The 19,558-nt window shown below is 40.3% G+C and overlaps 1 protein-coding gene across 4 annotated transcripts in view; it reads left to right on the top strand.

Moving 5' to 3' along the window:
• The window catches only part of DOCK4 (dedicator of cytokinesis 4), a 368,535-nt gene extending 358,358 nt beyond the window's left edge, over window positions 1-10,177 (top strand). For all 4 annotated transcript variants that reach the window (XM_087969279.1, XM_087969278.1, XM_087969280.1 and 1 more), the window contains 4 exons: window positions 2,956-3,028; window positions 3,241-3,348; window positions 6,533-6,591; window positions 7,393-10,177. In XM_087969279.1, the coding sequence (XP_087825405.1) occupies window positions 2,956-3,028; window positions 3,241-3,348; window positions 6,533-6,591; window positions 7,393-7,815 (663 nt within the window). In that variant the 3' untranslated portion in view covers window positions 7,816-10,177. The remainder of the gene's footprint in view (window positions 1-2,955; window positions 3,029-3,240; window positions 3,349-6,532; window positions 6,592-7,392) is intronic.
• The last annotated feature ends 9,381 nt before the right edge of the window (window positions 10,178-19,558 follow it).

Raw genomic sequence — 19,558 nt, 5'->3', positions numbered from 1 at the left:
TGACTCATCTACAACAGTGGGGGGGGGGGCCTATGTGAGGACGCTTTTTGTGGATTTTAGTTCTGTGTTTAACACAATTCTTCCACATAGACTAGTGTCTAAACTTCTGGACCTTGGCCTTTCTAATTCAATCTGCCTTTGGATTATGGATTTCCTATCTGGCCTCTCACAGAGGGTAAGATTAGGTAATCATACCTCTTCAGCCCTTATTCTTAACACTGGTACACCACAGGGTTGCGTGTTGAGTCCCTTACTCTATACTCTTTATGTGCATGACTGCATTCCTACTCATGCTAGTAATACTATTGCTAAATTTGCAGATGATACAACAGTGGTGGGACTTATCTCTGGGGGGATGAGTCTGCCTACCAAGATGAGGTGGACTGGTTGCTTTCGTGGTGTGGAGACAACAACTTGGTCCTCAACACCAATAAGACCAAGGAGCTTATAGTGGTTATAGAAGGAACAGATCAGACATCCAGCCCTTCCTTATCAATGGAGACCGAGTGGAGCAAGTGGCCAGTTTTAAGTTTCTGGGTGTTACCCTAAAAGAGGACCTGACCTGGGGTGCCCACATTGCAGCCCTGGTCAAAAGGGCCCAGCAGAGATCATACTACCTGAGACTTCTCAGAAAACAACAACTGAATGAAAAACTGCTGGTGACCTTCTACCGCTGCACTATAGAGAGCATTTCAACATACTGCACCTCTGTATGGTTTGCCAATTGCACAGAGGCAGATAGGAAAACACTTATTTCATTCTTTGATAAAGTAACTAAATTAGTAGACTAGCAAAATATTGAGGACATAGTATACTTAGATTTCAGTAAGGCATTTGACAAAGTACACTACAACCTACTTCATGGTAAACTAGAAAAATGTGGACCACCGCATGGATTTGTAGCTGGCTGACAAATCATACTTAACAAATAGTCCTTAATGATACTACAACTACATGGAGGGAAGTAAGTAGTGGGGTACCACAGTGTTCCATCTTAGGCCCAGTACTCTTCAATATCTTCATAAATGACTTTGAAGAGGAAATAGAAGTGAAACTCATCAAATTTGCAGATGACACTAAGCTGGCAGGAATAGCTAACACCCCAGAAGACAAGCTCAGGATCCAAAATGATAGACTTGAACAATGGGCCCTATCCAACAACATGAATTTTAATGTGGAAAAAAACAAAGTTTTACATTTAGACAGGAAGAATCAAAGGTATAAGTACAATTTAGATGAGACCTGGCTCAAAAACAGTAATTGTGACCTTGATGTCCTAGTGGATGATCACTTACATATGAGCTAGCAATGTATGGCAGTAGCCAAAAAAGCTAATACAATCCTGGGTTGTTATAAACAGAGGCATGGAATCAAAATCACGTGAAGTATTTGTACCACTTTATAAAGTCCTAGTAAGTCCACACCTGGAATACTACAACCAATTTGGTCATCACACTGCAAAAAAGATGTTGAGACTTTGGAAAAAGTTCAGAGAAGAGCAAATAAGATGATTAAAGGCATGGAGACTAAAACATATGAAGAATGGTTGCAGGATTTGGGTTTGGGTTGTCTAAAGAAAAGAAGTAGAGGTGACATGATAGCAATATTCCAATATTTGAGGGGCTGCTATAAAGAAGAGGGGGTCAAATTGCTATAAAAAAGAGGGGGTCAAATTGTTCTCCAAATTTTTCACCAGAGGGAAGAACAAGAAACAATGATTGGAAACTCTTTGATTAAGGAGCGAAGCAGCCTGGAATTAAGGAGAAACTTCCTAATACTGAGGAGAATTAACCAGTGAAACAGATTGCTTTCAGAAATCATGGGCACTTCATCACTGGAGGTTTTTAAGAAGAGACTGGACAGCCACTTGTCTGAAATGATATAGGGTCTCCTGTCAGAGCTGTGGGCTGGACTAGAAGACCTCTAAGAGTCCTTCCAGCTCTATTTTATTCTTGCTTCAGATATCTCACTATTTTACATATTGGTTTGCTTCTACCATTTATCCCTGACTTCAGTTCTTTGGCTGAGTCTTATATATTTTCTCACTGAAAAGCTGTTACATTGTATTCTTCTGAATGTTGCATATGATTGTCAACTCTTGAGAAATTGCATTGACAGTTAGTGTCCTAGGTGGGTAGTTTAGCACAGTGGTCCCCAACCTTTTTTTTTAGCATATGCAACCAATGAATGCACAGTGGAACCTGTTGTGAATGCTTCTGTTCGCGGCCAAATCGGGTGGCGAACAAAAAATCCACCCAATTTTTGAATCAGGTCATGATTTAAAAATCACCGTGATTTCCCCTTCTGCACCATTTTTTGTTTTTGTTTTGTCTGCACATGCGCAGATGGTCATGCTTCTGGTCATGACCAGATCAGGTTGCAGCCGAAATCCTGGAATGGATTATGGTCACGACCTGAGGCTCCACTGTATAGTATTCTTTCAGCATTCTTCCTTCCTTCTTTCTGCTAAAATTTATTTTTTAACACATGCAAATTTTTAGTTTCCTTAATAAACTTGGCTAAAGTGGTAATTTGTTTTTCAGATATGTCTATGAAACAATTTTAAAAGAAGGTAGTAAAATAATTAACTACAGTATGAGTCTTGCTGTAAGCTGTCAAAGGAAGCTTCAGGTTTTATTGGGCACTTAGAAAAAAAATCATTTCACTTTGAATCATGTATGGTTACATGACTTGTAAATCAGGATATATCCAGATTCAGTCCTCTTGAAGAAAGGAAAAAAGGAGATTTTTTTTCAGCAGTACCATCTTAACATCTCTGTATTCTTGCATGAATATCCGTCTTCTTAAAGTATTTCATTTCGTATGTCTAATGGGAGCCTCTCTTGTATCTTTACTTCTGAAGAGACATTTCTGCTGAAATAGCTAATCTTTTCTTGTTTGTATACCTGTAACTGGAATTAACTATCATAAAAATACACTATTCTGATTTTTTAGAGAATTGTGTTCAATCTTAATGGTGATGGTGCTTTGCCTCGAAGTGACCCCAGTTTGTCTGCCTCTGAGAAAGGTAAGCATATCATTTATTTTAATATTCTACCATATCTTTTTGTAAAGTACAAAAGACAATTAACAAACAAATGTAAAGCAGTATTTATTGATATTGTATCTCAAATACCAAACATATGCAAGTAATTTCAAATATGCTGGATATATTTCAGATATTTATGTTAATTCTCAAAAGCTTTAACAATTAATATCTCTGTTGTCATGGCTTAACAGCTGTAACTAGCACTCCCAGCAGTTGGAGTCTGGACAATGGGAAGGAAGTCAAAAATATGTCAGAAAATGGAAAGCTCATGTCTCCTCCTGTGCCACCTCGTCCCACTGGTATGTCTGTATTTCCTTAGTCTTCTTTTTTAATACAACTAGCTCTACACGTATACCTAAAGCTGGATCCTGCCTGGATGTGATTTTGGCTTCCTGTTACATACCAGAAGAATACCAGATGATTTTAGAACAGGAACAGTAAACCAGCCAGGAGGGTCAAAGAAAAAATTAATTTTGGAGAAAATGCTGCAAGTGGAACAAACATTGAAGAGGACAACTAATGTTGCATATTGAAACAAGAAAGCAAGAAAAGTTATATTCTTAAATTCTGGAATAGAGGCACAGCTTTTGGTGTGGAGCTTTATCTGTAATCTGTAATGGTCCTTAGTTCATGTTTCTACATGCCCATGAACAACCTAATAGTTTGGTGTAATGGTTAAGTTACCAAGCTAGAAATTGGGAGACTGAGTTCTAGTCTTGTCTTAAGCACAAAACCAGCTGGGAGACTTTGGTCCAGTTACTCTATCTTAGCCCCAGGAAGCAGGAAATGCCAAGCCACTTCCAGAAAATTTGTCAACAACACTGGACAGACTTGCAATCAAACAGTGAATAGTGAATAGAAACAATCACAACAAAATTCAAGCAGTGATTAAGTACAATAAATTTAATTATTTCCCAGATTTTTAGTATCTATCTTTTCTGCCACATTAAAAAATTATAGTTTTGTGATATCATCTGGAAGAGGTTTTGAAAGGATTTGGAAACCCTAGATTGTGCAATTTTAGAAATAGAATAGAATAGAATAGAATAGAATATAGAATAGAATAGAATAAATACACTAATCAGCATACAGTAAAATGAAATTGTGTTGCATTCAGCTCTCAAAAGATAGCCATTATGCATAAACCCACATAAATACACATGCAGTGGAACCTTAGGTTGCGACCGTAATCCGTTCCAGGACTATGGTCGCAATCCGATTTGGTTGTGACTGGAAGTACGACCGACTGCACATGTGCAGATGGACTGCGCCTGAGTGGAAGGGGAAATCACAATGGCAAGGGAATCTGCCGCAGTCGGGTTTGTTCGCCAGCTGATTTTTGAATCATGACCCAATTCAAAAATTGGGTGGATTTTTTGGTCAGAACCCGAGGTTCCATTGTATATGACTGTCAGGCTACAGAACTTTTCCCATTCACTCAACTAGAATGAACTTCTGAAAACGTATCCAAACGTATCACAAAGGAATTCTTTATTGAGATGAGACAATTCCTGTAGGAGTTCAAAGCAGCGTCTGAGGTCTCTCAGGCATACAGGGATAGATAAGGGAGTTTAGAACCCCTCCCCTTATCTCGATGTGTATTTAGTGAAACAAAAGCCAGTATGTTAATTCCTCCCCACCCCTCTTGTTAGAACGAATGATTCAAGAGATTCCCAAAGTACAATCTCACTGTGGAATTTTTATGACCTTCTCATCTCCTGGTTGTGCCTCTCAGATGATATCTCAGGTGATAGTTCTGGCCATCTGGCTTTTCTCCCTCCATCGTATCATGTGTGGGTTATACAAATTCGATATAAGATTAAATATATTCAGGTTACATCAAGAAAGGATTTCTTTATCAGCCTCCCCCCCCCCTTTCTTCTTCCACTGAAGAAATGACAGATACACGGATCTGACATCGACACAGAGAAATATTAACATCGAATGTGGAAAAAAAATATAAGACAAATGGCATAAGGAACAAAGATATTACAGAATCTAGTAGCCCTACTATAGATATTTTGAAACCTTCTCCCAGAGGGAAGCAGCAGAAACAGACCTTGAAGTCTCTAACAATGCTTCAAGCTATAAGCACATAGTGCTTATAAGCAGTATCCTGAATAATGGAAAGCGAGTTTCCTATAATCTTCTCAGCTGTCTTTACCACTCTCTGTATGGACCTTCTAACTGAGGCACTGCTACCATCAAACCAAACAGTGATGTGGTTTGTTAAAATGCTCTCAATTGTGTATCTTTAAAAAGTGACGAGGACAGAAAGAGAAAGATGTGTTCTCCTCATCCGACACAGGAAATGCAAATGCTGGTTTGCTGTTTCACTAAAGATAACACATGAAGAGACCAAGTAAGATTGTTAGTTATATGCACCCCCAGATATTTAATACTATTGACCATCTCCACAGCTGCAGCCTTGATACAAAGTGTGGTATGACTAAGCTGGCTCTTTCTAAAATCAACACTGATCTCCTTTGTTTCATTAACATTCAAAACCAGGTTATTTTTATTACACTACTCCACTAGAGCCTTCACCTGTTCCCTATAAGAATCTTCATCGTCATCCTGGATAAGCCCACCACTGCTGTGTCATCGGCATAGTTGATCTGGCATTCCTAATAAGTATTTTATTGTTTTTGCTATACTTTTCATTTTGCCTGTCATGGAGAGTAAATCAAGGGGTAGATTGAGAAAAGTGCTTTGAGATATTATTATTTTGCTGTGAATCTGAGCAAGTGGGTGGCAAAGCCAGTACAATTTAATTTTCAATAGGCCTGATGGTCCAAATTTCTTTAGAAAAATGAGAAGACCTTATAATGATTAATTTTCCAATGACCCTTTTAATTTTAGTTGTTACCAGCTTTTCATCTGCAGGAAAGACAAATATATGTATTTTGGGTTTTATGATAAGATGGAAATATAACCCCTGATTACTATTTGTCAAGCTTCTAAAATATTGCAGTACTGAAGTAGTTTCTACAGGATATTTTTTAAAATATGGGATTAATTCAAACCAGTCTGGGCCTAGTCTGATAATTCATTTTATTACCTTATACTATTTCTTACTTGAAATTTATATGAGAGAGAAGTGAATGGAGCAAACTTGTGTGGTTAACCAAGATTCCCCAATAGAGATATTCACTCTATTACGTACTCTCCGTTCATATTTCTAATAAAATTTCTATTATTATAAAGTATTTTCATTGTTTAATGGGAAGCTCTATGTTTTCTATCTGAGGTCTGTCTGACTGTTTTTAATCCTGTTTCAATTTTATAATCTGTATCTTTATTATAAGATATGTGTTTTATAAATCTCTCTGAGTGTAAAATACATATGCATTTTTTCCTTCCCCCCTCCTCTCATACACATTTTTCTTCATTTTTGCTAAGCTGTTCATTTCCATCAAGCTGTCACAGTCCTCACTTACTCTAAACTATGTTAAATTTATGTGAAAATGATTTTCTCCACAGCATCACCAATTCGACACATAACCTCAGTTTCCCCTTCTGCTGGAAGATCTCCAATGAAGGTACTGTTCTGCCTTCAATACATTTAGAAGCAGAACTGCATTATTTATCATCATTTACATTAATTGTGGCTGACTTTTCACCTTCAAAACATAAATGTGTATTTATGCCTTCCCAATTTGTGTGGTGTGATGGGAATAAAGAACTAAGCTTTTTAGTCATTTTTGTTCTGATAAACGAGTAGATCATGTAAAGGTCCATAAAAGACAATAGGCTGAATACATTCATGAGACAGTGGTCATAAATTGGAATGAATATAAAGAGATTAATTTCTTAATCTTAATTTCTCTCATTCTACCCTGTAACATAGCAGTATATCCATGCAATTCCAGGAGCATTCACAATGGATTATTGTTGTTCAAGATATATTAAGATCTCCTTGTTGAGCAATGGAGACTCTTTTAAGTTCTGGGTTATCATTTCTCCCAACATTCATAGATTGTTGAATTTGGTTTCTATCTCTTTCTCTTTAGCTTGAAGGCACCACCAATATTGCATAGTTCACTTGTCTACTATATTAACTTTCTGTGATGTGATATACTAAATAACACAAATATAGATTGGGCGATTGTAATTTAAAAGTAGATACAAACCACAGTAATCCAAGGTTTTATAGTATCAGTGAATAAGCACCATTCAGTTTTTGATGTTCAAACCACAAAACTGTTATAACAATAAGTATTGTTATAACATGGACAATAGCAGGGACCCAAAACTAATGTAGAAGCATGTTCCTCTACTTCCTTTTCTCTCCTAGTCTCTTCTTTCTATTTCCAGACTAATTTTTTATTTTCTAAACTCAGGGTTCTGTGCAATCATTTTCATCATCTATGGACTACCATTCGTCTGGGCTCATTTCCAACTCTCCAGTCTTGTCTGGAAGCTACAGCAGTGGCATTTCTTCGCTTAGTCGATGTAGCACATCTGAAACATCTGGCATTGAAACTCACATCAATGAACATCCAGTTCCTTTTTCTAATTGCAACGTTTCCGAAGAGCCAATAAGAAAAGAAAGCAAAACTCCTCCACCTTATAGTGTTTATGAGCAGACTCTAAGGCGTCCCGTCCCACTGCCTCACAGCCTTTCCATCCCCATTTCTACAGATGCACCAGCATTACCCCCAAAACCTTTGTTGATCAGACCAAGCAATTTGGAGCACAGCAGCAAGAGAACAGAACATGTACCTCGACCCAGGCCTCTTCCACGAAAAGTCTCTCAGTTATAAATGAAAGTCAAAAAAATCATTTTTTGAATGTGTTAAACGAAAAACATATCTGATATAGGCACTTTAATATTTTTCACAAATCATTCCAGTGATTTTTAAAAACTGCTTAACTTTTAGTACTTAACTAAGTACTAGCTTAAAAAGCCAGAACCTAGAGGCAATGAGACTGAAAATTCTATATTTAGCATAGCATAGAGCAAATATGATTCTGCATGTAAATTTGAACCCGGAGCCTAGCTGTTCAAACAACATCAAAAGCATACCTTCTCTTGAAAGCCTTATATTAGTGTAACAGCGTACTTTATGACAGAATAAAAAATGATTTGAAGCTAATGAATCCAATAAAACTCTTGTGGTTTGTGATCACATTGCATTGGAAAAGGTCCTATTACAAAGATGTTGTAACTGAATTTCCAGGAAAAAAAATGTTTGGGTTGTTTTCTTTCTACTGACATGTTATTGCATTTTATTCAATATTTGTATGTATGCTATTGGAACTTGTGTCTTAGAGATCTTTTTTCTAGCATTCTAGAGTGGTTCCGCAGTGGTTAAGAGAGCAGTACTGCAAGCTACTTCTGCTGCAGCCAGCTGCCTGCAATTTGGCAGATCAAATCTCACCAGGCTCAAGGTTGACTCATCCTTCCATCCTTCCGAGGTTGGTAAAATGAGGACCCAATTTGTTGGGGGCAATATGCTGACTCTGTAAAATTACTTAGAGAGGGCTGTAAAGCACTATAAAGCGACATATAAGTGCTATTGCTATTCTGACAGTGGTTAGTTTATATGCTTGTAGAATTTGCCCCCTCCATTTTATTTTATTTTAGATAGGTGCAATTTACAGTTCCATGAAGATAATAAACATTAATACTTATTGTACTATAGAAAATGTAGCCAATATGTACAGTTAATTTTTTTTAAAGATCATTGATTTCAGACACAGAAACTAACTCCTCAGATTATTTTAATGGCGAAAATGAATAAGTCATTTTAAATGTGAATCAAGAAAAAAACCACTATCAGATTCTTAAGATGAAAACACTGAAAGCAATTAAGTCAAGCAAATGTTCACAAGAATTAGGCTATTTACAAGTAGCATTAGCAAATTTTTAAAGACTATTATTATTATATATAACATTTCTGAATGAAAGTTCTTCCATTCCGTTGCTCTTATATTCCACTCCAAAAATGTGGAGAAAATAATTTAAGAGGTAATATTTCAGATGGTGGAAAGAGAGAGGTTTTTAGGTAGAGACTGAAAATTTGCTGGCAACTAAAAGGAAACCAGATTTCAGCCCCAATCCTGCAAAATGTTTTCTCTGAAAGTGCTCTTAATTGGTATTTTTCTAGAAAGCTCCTGTGTTTTTGAAAGCTCACATTTAGTCCTATAACTGTATAAACTAAACTTAAGTATACAGGCAATTTTTCCATTCCCCTCACAAAACTTGCTGTTTGTAATATTTGTTTGATATCATGTGGTCTGTACTTTTCAATTGTACCTTTAAAGTTACCTCCCTGTTTTGTTGGAAAACTTGCGTTGATTTTATCAGTTTATCTTGTTGATAGTTTAACTGGAACATTATTGACCACTTTTTATATTCCCTCAATGAGAAACTCTCAGCAGGTATATACTGTTAATGATAGCTAAAGTTTTATATAATAAATGTTCAAGTATTTTTGTACATAATTGATTAATTTTAATAAGTACAATGATGTTTGGGGGAGGAAAGCAAATGGTTGTGTATGCAGTAAGATTGTAATAATTATGCCAAATACTTTATGTAATTGGGGGAACAGGGACACAGGGAATACTATTTGTATATATGTGTTTTTAACAATAATTCTGCCATATTGATTCTATAACTTTGAATGTCAAAAATATATTAATATATGTTGAAATACCTATGTTTAGCAAAAGTGTTTACAACTGGAAAAGGACATAAAATTTAGGTTTGAAGGTTGCTGATTTTGAGGCCTGAGATTTCTGAATTTGCTTGATCATAACATTTTTTGTGTCTGCATAACTACCTTTTTTGAGTCATTAGCTACATATTTATCTTTTAAAATATATTGTAATTTAAATAAACTGTCATAAACTGGATAATAGATCTACTTTGATCCTTTCCTATATTGTATTTAGAATTAAATCTGTGTTTGCTTGGTGCTTTAGCTTAGATTGAATCAGTATTATTTGCTGCTTGTCCATTTTTAAAATTTACTGGAGAATAAGCAAACCTTTTACTCATGTGCACGTATTACTGATGTCAGTAAGCAGCAAAACCTTTTAATGTATGGTAGTTTGTTTACAGATAATTATATTGGTTGTTGAGAAAACATAAATTCAAAATAAAATTGATTGAAATTCGTTGTCCAGTTTTATTTTCTGCTGAGTGGTGCATTATAAATCTATTTGTGAGGAAATTAAAATAGATTCTTATTTTTTATTAGGCTTCATATATGATTTTAAGAAACAAAGATAAAACCCAATATCTTTTTGTTCCCTCTCTCCAACACAGTTCAATTACATAATTTATATTATTTATTAACATTTTCATGATATCCTAGTCAAATGACTGGGTAATAACTCTATCCAAGACTGCAATAAATACCAAGAAAACCACATAAAATCAAGTAGCCTGTTTCTATTGTCACTAAATAATATAATTGAAAATCTACCCTGTTTCTCCAACAATACGGCCTCCCCCAATAGGAAGTCCCAGCATGTTTTATAGGCATGAAATGAAATTAAGCCCCTACCCCCCAAATTAAGGCCTATATTAAAACATGCGAAATGGGGGGGAAATGGCAGTGGGGCTTGCCGTTAGGAAGTACTTTTGTTGCGCACCCGGATATGGTACTGCCTGCGTTGACCCTGATACGAAGTGCCCCACCAACGCCGAGGTCAACATCCAAGCCGTCGCCGCCCGCCCGAAGATACAAGGGGGGGGGAATTAAGTCACCCCCGAAAAGATGGCCTAGCCATTTTTTCGGGGCTCAAAAAAAAAAAAAAAAGACCCGGCCTTATTATATGAGAAACATGGTACCTATATATGTATATTGCATCTGAGGAGCAGGAGAATCATGTGTATCATAAGGGGTACAACTGAAAAGGTCTGCTTCATCAAATGCACTTTATGTCAGGCTGGAACCTTAAGCAGAGGCTCTGGATAATCCAGCTGCACAGGCTGTATCGTTTGGTATGGTTGGTTACCATGGGATTTAGGAATTTATACATATGTCTGGCACTTTAAATTGAGATCAGAAAACTATTGGTCAGCATTATACCTGTAAAACTGATTTCATCTCTTAAAGATCCTCTTGCTGATATTCTGTGAAAGTGGAAGCATCACCATAATTCAATTTGGATGAGAATATTTCAAATATAGAAAAGCATTTGGTTATATAGAACAATGAAGTGACAATAATCTTGGGAAGAAGAAACTGGCAGCTGAAGGCTATGTTAGACCACTGTGTCACTGCATGTTAGGGAACATACAGTATATGTCATTCAGATAGGGATGCAAAGTTATTGCATCCAGGGGTGGGATCCTACCGGCATAAAAACTGGTTCACTTTGCGTGTGTGCGCATTACTTACAAATTACCAGGTCCGGCAAGCATTCACCTGCTCTAGCTGATGAGTGGCGCTCAGCTATGTTGTGCAAAGCAGCTGAGGAGAAAAAAGCAGAGACTAAAGGACACCTAGAGCCTGGGCGGGCAGGCCAAACAGACAACCAGAAGATCGTCTCAGCAAACCATCTTGCCCATCAACCCCTTCGCAGTGTAGGTATGTGCTGATGCCTAGGTACACTTAGAAAGAAGCCCAAATCAAGCTTAGTGTAAGGGCCTGCATCTCCTCTCCATTCAAGAAACTACCACTCTTGAAACAATTAGCATTTCAAGGTAAAAGGTAAAGGTTCCTCCACACATGCATGCTAGTCGTTTCCGGATCTAGGGGCAGTATTCATCTCCGTTTCTAAGCTAAAGAGCCAGTGCTGTCTGAAGACATCTCCACGGTCATGTGGTCAGCATGACTAAATGCCAAAGGTGCACGGAGTGCTGTTACCTTCCCACCAAAGTGGTCCCTATTTTTCTACTTGCTTTTGAACATTGACAGAAGGTTGACAGAAGCTGGGACAAGTAAACAGGAGCTCACTCCATTACGCAGCGCTAGGGATTCGAACCACTGAACTGCTGACCTTCTGATTCACATTCTAAGCATCTTAGCCACTGAGCCACTGCATCCCTAGCATTTCAAAAGAAGCCTTTTATTGAGGGAAAGAGCAAGACAAAAGGGAAGCAGAATCTGAGGATTCCTGGGCAATTCAGTTAGATTAAGGCAGTAACCCCTCCCCTCAGTCAGATGTTGAATAAGCCAATCCACAAGTGTGAAGTTGTTTTGAGAATCGCTGGTGGAGGAGGTGATAAGAAGCTGTTCTCAGGCATCTCTTTCTGGAGGCTCCAGAGCAGAGACAAAACAGAGGGCCCTCCCTCCTTACATTCCCATGAAGGTAAATCAAAGTACAGGAAAAAATAGATACCAGGAAAAAGGCTATAAACTAAAGAATGCACCCAAGTCCTGACACCCCTCCCCACCAAAATGGCAGCATCCCAATAGTGATCGATGGAATCTGATATTCTGCCTCCCTAGGAATAGGAGAACTCCACCTAGAAAACACAAAGATGAAACAGAGCAATGAGTTATCAGGGCTTATTAGGGTATTGTGCATGGAATTTTGTCAGTAAGTTGGGAGCCCTAACAAGTTTCTTAGCCACCCACTCGTTCAGGTGTTTCCAAGAGACTAGGTATTGCATGACCCTGTGGTGTGTGCGCTAGTCTAGAATTTTCTTAATTTTGAAGTGTTGCTAACCTTCAATCATGATAGGTGGAGGCGGAATGTCTATTGGTGGTCTGAGTGGGGAGGTATTTCGGGTTTCAATAAGCTGCAATGAAATATGGTGTGTACTTGCCTGAGGGTTTTTGGCAGCAGTAATTCAACAGGTTTATGATTCAGGTGATAGGGAAAGGTCGTATGAATTTTGGTCTCAATTTTTGGGAGGGTTGCAAGGATTGTAGAAACTTGGTGGATAAATACACCCTATTGCCTACTTTAAATGGTTTGGGTTCTGTTATTTTTTATCAGCTTGTGCTTTAAAAGTGGCTCTAGCTTCACTTAGAGCTTTTCTTACCACTGGCCAGGTGTTTTATAGTTGGTGTATCCACTCCTTAAGGGAGGGTATGGTTGGTTCCTCTACAGCAGTGGTTCCCAAACTTTTTCAGTCCACCGCCCCCTTGGTGCTACAAACTCATCCTCAGTGCCCCCCACCCAGGGGCGGGATTCACATTTCTGTAGGCGTGGCCTAATTTGAGGGCATGGCCTGCGGGTCACGTGACTGGGTGGGCGTGGCCTGGTCTCATGACTGGGTGGGCATGGCTTGCTGGTCACGTGACTGGGTAGGCATGGTTTGGTGACTGGCAGACCAAATACAAGTGGTCCTCACTTAATGGCAGGTTGCTTAGCAATTTATGACTGGCCTCTCCAGAGCTACCTTACCTGTTTTTGGAGTTTTGACAGCCATGCACACACACACACACACACACACACACACACACACCCTTCTAGCCCAGCTGGTTGGACTAGATAGCTCATTCACTTTCTCCTCCCTCCCTTTCTCTTTCTTTCTTTCTTTCTTTCTTTTCTTTTCAGTCCACCTCCCCCTTGGTGCTACAAACTCATCCTCAGTGCTCCCCACCCCTACCCCCACCCCCTATAAACAGCATTATTCAGAATAGCAGTTTGCACGACTCACCAAAGAAGATAGTAACAGTAAAATTCAAAATTGTAACAATTGCACATTTATTCAAAATCCAATTTAAAGATACAGTACAACCTGCAGAAGCCTGGCATGTGCCACCTCTGCAACCACAACCCAGGCCGGACCGAATACCCTTTGAGGCCGTGTTCGATGGCCACCACAAATATTTCAATTACTTTCTCACTCGAATCCGATCCCATATAGAACAATTTGGAGATCAATATGCCACAGAGCGTGATTTGGTTACGGCCATAACAAATGGGATGAATGAAGGGGATGCTTCAGACTGGGTGGCCCAACTACACAACGAACAAGCCCCCGAATTACATGATGTAAATGGATTTATTCAAGTATTAAGGCTCAGATTTGAAAATCCAGACAGGGTAGCAGAGAATGAAGAGAAGTTAACGGAAATGAGGCAAGGCAAGCAACCATTGTCAGAATTCATTTGGGACTTTAGAAGGGTCGCAAGCCACCTCATGGATTGGCCTGAAAGAATGATTTTACACTATTTTAAAAAAGGCATTGATCCAGAAGTAAAGAAGGCCTGTGAAATTAGGGGAATCCCAGAGACCTTACAGTCATGGTATACCGCCTCCCTCAGCTTAGATCACAGCATCAACCTACACAGGAAACCCCTTTCAGCAGCCCCGACTAAGAGAATTGTGGCGAGGAGACCGCCGACTGGACCAGCTGAACCTGCTCATACCCGACCCACCAGGGTGCTGAAATGTTACCGATGTGGCCAAGCTGGTCATAGGGCAGCAGACTGTCAAACCCCTGCTCCTGTGCCACAAGCTCCGCAGTCGAAGCCTAATATAGCTGTTAGAGGTCGGAAGAATCAAGGAAGATCTCTGGGCAGGGACGGGTTCACCAAACACAGCTGGGAAAGCCCCCTCTGTGCAGATGGGAGCAATAGACCACCAGACCGACACCACATCCCCGAAAACCCGACCTGCAAAGACGACCCAATGGTGAGTGATCCCATCATAACTTTTACAGTCAAGGTCAAGTTAGTGGTACCAAACACGGGGGAGACTGGGGAGTTAGAAGCTGTCATTGATACTGGGTGTTCCAGATGTCTTATCGGACTCCCCATTGTTGAACAATTGGGCATAAAGACTAACCTGCTAAAATGCCCAATCAGATTTGAGCAAGTGGATGGAACCTTAATTGGGGGGCCCCCAGCCACTCAATTGACAGAATTAATCAAGATGGAATTATGCCTCATCGCGAACTCTCCTGCAGTATTTATGCAGCTCATCAATGAGGTGCCACCTGCACCTTTACTGGGGGGTCCTCGTGTACCTGGATTACATCCTTATCTTCAGCGAAACCATGGAAGAACATGTTCAATTGGTCCGACAGATTCTAGAAAAACTTCTAGCCGCCAAATTATATGTGAAACTCTCAAAATGTGAATTCCACAAAGAGTCACTAGACTACCTAGGCTACCGAATATCCAACCTGGGGATTGAAATGGACAGTGCTGGACTGTCAACCCCCCAGAACCTGAAAACGACTTCAAAGTTTCTTGGGGTTTGCCAACTTCTATAGACAATTCATTCCATCCTTTGCTGAAGTTGCCCTCCCATTGACAGAGCTATTAAAAATGGGTCTGCCAACCCCTGGCTTGGACTATGGACTGTCAGAAAGCTTTCGAGACATTAAAATGCCTCTTTGCAATGGAGCCCATCCTCAAGCACCCAGACACGACCAAGCCTTTTATTGTTCAAACAGATGCAAGTGATGTAGCGGTGCCAGCCGTTTTGCTGCAAAAAGACTCTCATGGCCGACTGATGCCTTGCACTTATGTGTCCAAAAAGCTGACAGACGCAGAGCAGAGGTGGGCAGTCTGGGAGAAAGAAGCATTCACCATACGATGGGCTTTATTGACTTGGAGGCATTTTCTAGAAGGTGCACCAGAGGCCTTTGAGGTATGGACTGATCATAAGAACCTCGAGGCTCTAAAGACCCCTAGGAGATTATCGCCCAAACAAGTCTGCTGGGTTCAATATTTCAAGCAATTCAATTTCAACATTAAATATATCCCCGGAGGGAAAAACGTACTGGCGGGTGCTCTGTCCAGAAAACCTCAGTTAGACAGCCACCGAGAGGAAATAGTACAAGCCTTAATATCAGACGCTCAGTTGGCCGCCCAAGTAACCACTAGAACCCAAGCTAACCGCAACCCCAAATACCTGGAAGCTGACTGCGGAATTGAAAACGGCCCTATTGACCGATCCTTGGTTCCTGAACCATCAAACCGAGTTGACAATAAATGATGGATCAGCTTGGAAAGGGACTAAGCTTTATGTACCCACAACCCTTAGACTACTGGTACTAAAGCGTAGCCATGACTCCCGGCTGGGAAGCCACTTCGGAATCCTAAAAACCCTACATTTACTAAGAAGACAGTTCTGGTGGCCAAAAATCAAACCTGATGTCAACGACTATGTAAAAAGTTGTTCAATTTGTGCCACAATGAAACACAGAACTGGAAAACCCCCTGGCCTCCTGCAACAAGTTGCTGAACCAACCGAACCTTGGGAAGAAATCACAATGGACTTTATTGTTGAATTACCTAAGAGTGAAGGGAATACGGTCATTTGGACTATAATTGACTTATTCTCTAAACAGGCCCATTTTATAGCCTGCAAAGGGCTTCCATCTGCGAAAAAACTTGCAAAGCTGTTCGTGAAACATATCTATAGACTACGTGGTGTGCCTCTCAGAGTAATATCAGACAGAGGGGTACAATTTACTGCAAAATTTTGGAGGGAATTTCTGAAATCCATTGGCTCCTCTCAAGGGTTATCCTCAGCTTTCCATCCTGCTTGTAACGGAGCAGCAGAGAGAGCTAACACCATGATTAAACAATATATTAGATGCTATGTAAATTATCAACAAGAAAATTGGGCTGAGTTATTACCTTTTGCAGAGGTTGCTTACAATAATGCAGTACATAGCAGCACGGGATTGACTCCATTCCAAATCAACACTGGAATGGATTTTGTCCTGATGCCAGAGTTACCTAGACAATCTCCCTCATCCATGTCCCTGACAGAATGGATGAACTCATTAAAGAAAGGGTGGGAAAATACAAAGAAAGCTTTGAACGAAGCTGCAAAAATTTATAAAAAACAGGCGGATAAACATAGATCCCTTCAACCGCCTTTTAAAGTAGGGGACACAGTATATTTGTTGACCAAATATCTTAGGTTGAAACTGCCCAGTAAGAAGCTGGACCCAAAATTCTTGGGTCCGTTCCCAATTTCAAAGATAATCAATCTGGTCACTGTCCAATTAAGTCTTCCTCGACTATTGGGGAAAATTCATCCAGTGTTCCATTGTAGTTTACTAAAACCAGCTACTACATTGATGATAAGACCACTACCACTTGCTCCCCCAAAACCATTGATGGTACATGGGGAAACACATTATGAGATTCAAAAAATTCTCGATTCTCGATTACACCATGGCCGATTGCAATATTTGGTCTTATGGAAAGGATACCATCTCTCAGATGTTAGTTGGATAAAGAGTTGGGATGTTCATGCTGATCCATTGGTTAACCAATTCCATGAGGATTTTCCCCACAAACTGAAGGGGGGGAGAGGGGGTTAAGGACAATGTATTAACCCCTATATGTGTGTGTTTTTTCTTTTCTTTTAGGAGGAGGAGTTTTCAAGGCAGGACGCCTGTCAGCTTTGACATTCAGCTGCCACATTTTTTTTAGAGAGTTAGAGGAATTGAAAAGTTCAAGGTTATTCTGTGTGTCACATTAAGGATTTCAGTTGCAGTTAATTGGTTCTTGTGATTTATGAAGTGTAGAAGTGGGAGGAGAGAAGGTGGGTTCTGTGTAACACACCAAAAAACTTTCACTTGGGAAATTGCTTTTGAACATGCCAGATCTGTTCCTAATAAATCAATTGGAGAGATAACGTCTCGGAGTGATTGATATCATGGATACTTTCTGGATGCTTGACAACTTCCTCAACCGAGTTTGGGCGTACATCGACTGACATGGGGACCAGTAGCAGTCTGACCATGACCTGATCTCAGCAATTGGTGATGGGATGAACGAGGGTGAAGCGATGAAGGACCTACTGATGATGCTGATGAATTCATCCAGCTGCTCCAGGCCAGATTTGAAGAGACAGACCACAGGAATGAGAACCCTGATTAAAACTATGAAACAGGGCAATTGCTCCCCTAAGGAGTTTTTCTGGGAGTTCAGAAGGGTAGGCAGGAACTTCAGACACTGGCCTGAATCAATTCTTGTCTACTATTTCAAGGAGGCCATTGACCCAGAGATCAAGAAAGTGTGTGGCATCCAAGAAGTATCAAACTGATTGCAGGACTGTTACACTATGGCCATGGCAATGGATCTAGAAATCATTCCTCACTGCAAACCTGCCCAGGAGAAGCAGGCAAGAAGATCCCTGGGTTGGCGAGCCCCGGTGAAACCTCCTGAACCACCACTGGCCCAGCAACCTAGCACATGTTAAATATTACAACTAGGGCACTGAGCATCCGAGTGCTTAGCTCCTACACTTGTCCATCAACCTCGGCCTCCCACAGCAACCAGAGGAAGGAGGACCCTATGGAAGCTACCAGATGTGAGTAGATTCACCCCAAAGTCAAAACACTTGAAATACTGAACCCAGCGGATGTACTTTTGGAATAGCTTCCATGGGGTCTTAAGGGCCTCCATATTTTTGTGGTCAGTCCAGATTTGGAAGGGGATTTCATTCCTCCCCAAGAAATGTTTCCTTATGAGGAGGGCCCAATTGCATGGCATATGCCTCTTTCTCCCAGATAGCCCATCTCTATTCAGTATCTGTTAGTTTTTTTCAAGGCTGTAGTTGGCCCTGCTCATTCGCTTGGAGGAGGACGGCACTGATGGCACCGTCACTGGCATCTGTCTGTATGACAAAAGGTTTTTCTGGATCTGGGTGCTTCAGCACTGGTTCTGCTGAAAATAACAATTTCACTTTCTCAAATGCCGCTTGGCATTCAATGGTCCAATTTAGTGGCTGTTTCCCCCTTTTGTTTTCAGCAGGTTGGTGATGGGGAGTGCAATTTGCATGAATGCCAGGATAAATTGCCGATAGAAGTTGGCAAACCTCAGGAAGCTTTTCAATTGTTTGTGGGGGGGGGGAGGGCCCCACTCAATCACTGCTCACACTTTTTCTGGGTCCATTTCTATGACATTGTGGGAAATTCTGTAGGTAGTCTATTTTATCTTTGTGGAACTTGCAGTTGGATTTGCGTACAGCTTTGCGGCACAGTTTCTTTAGGACCGCCTGGACACGTTTTACATGCTCCACTTTCATTTCATGTATATTAAAATGTCATCTAAGTACACCAGAATCCCTTTGTGTAGGTGTTCATGGAGCATTCATTTATTAATTGCATAAAAACTGCTGGGACCCCCTGTAGTCTGAATGGGAGCACTTTGAACTGGAAACACCCCAATGATGTGTTAAAAGCCATTTTCCATTTGTTCCCTTTCCTAATTCTGACTCTAGTAGATTTAGCTTTGAGAAAAAAATTCCTTTGGAGAGGTGAGCGAGCATGTCTTTCATTAGAGGAAGGGATAGTCTTTAGCTTCCATAGGCGGATGCCCAATTACTCCACCAGGGTTGGGCTTATTAAGCATCAGGTACACCCCAGGTCTAGAAGGGCTGAGTGCTTTATTTTCTTGTTCCGGCTGGGGATGAATAGTCTTAGGGGCAATGTGACCGACTCAACTGGTTCACTTACCAGCAGGTCGTCTTCAGAGTTGCTTTCAAACAGGCCAGAGTCTTCTGCTGGTGAGGTCAGAGTTCCCTCCCCCAATTTTGCTAGGCGGTGAAGCTCCACAGCCTCTCCACTTCTCAGGGGAGTGTCTTTTCTGCATGGGATGACTTTTGCAAGCTTTCCAT

Source organism: Notechis scutatus, chromosome 6 (assembly GCF_049901735.1).
Source record: "Notechis scutatus isolate UNSWTSFEM ecotype Mainland chromosome 6, rNotScu1.2, whole genome shotgun sequence".
NCBI lineage: Eukaryota > Metazoa > Chordata > Lepidosauria > Squamata > Elapidae > Notechis > Notechis scutatus.
This window is presented reverse-complemented; position numbering and strand designations above follow the sequence as displayed.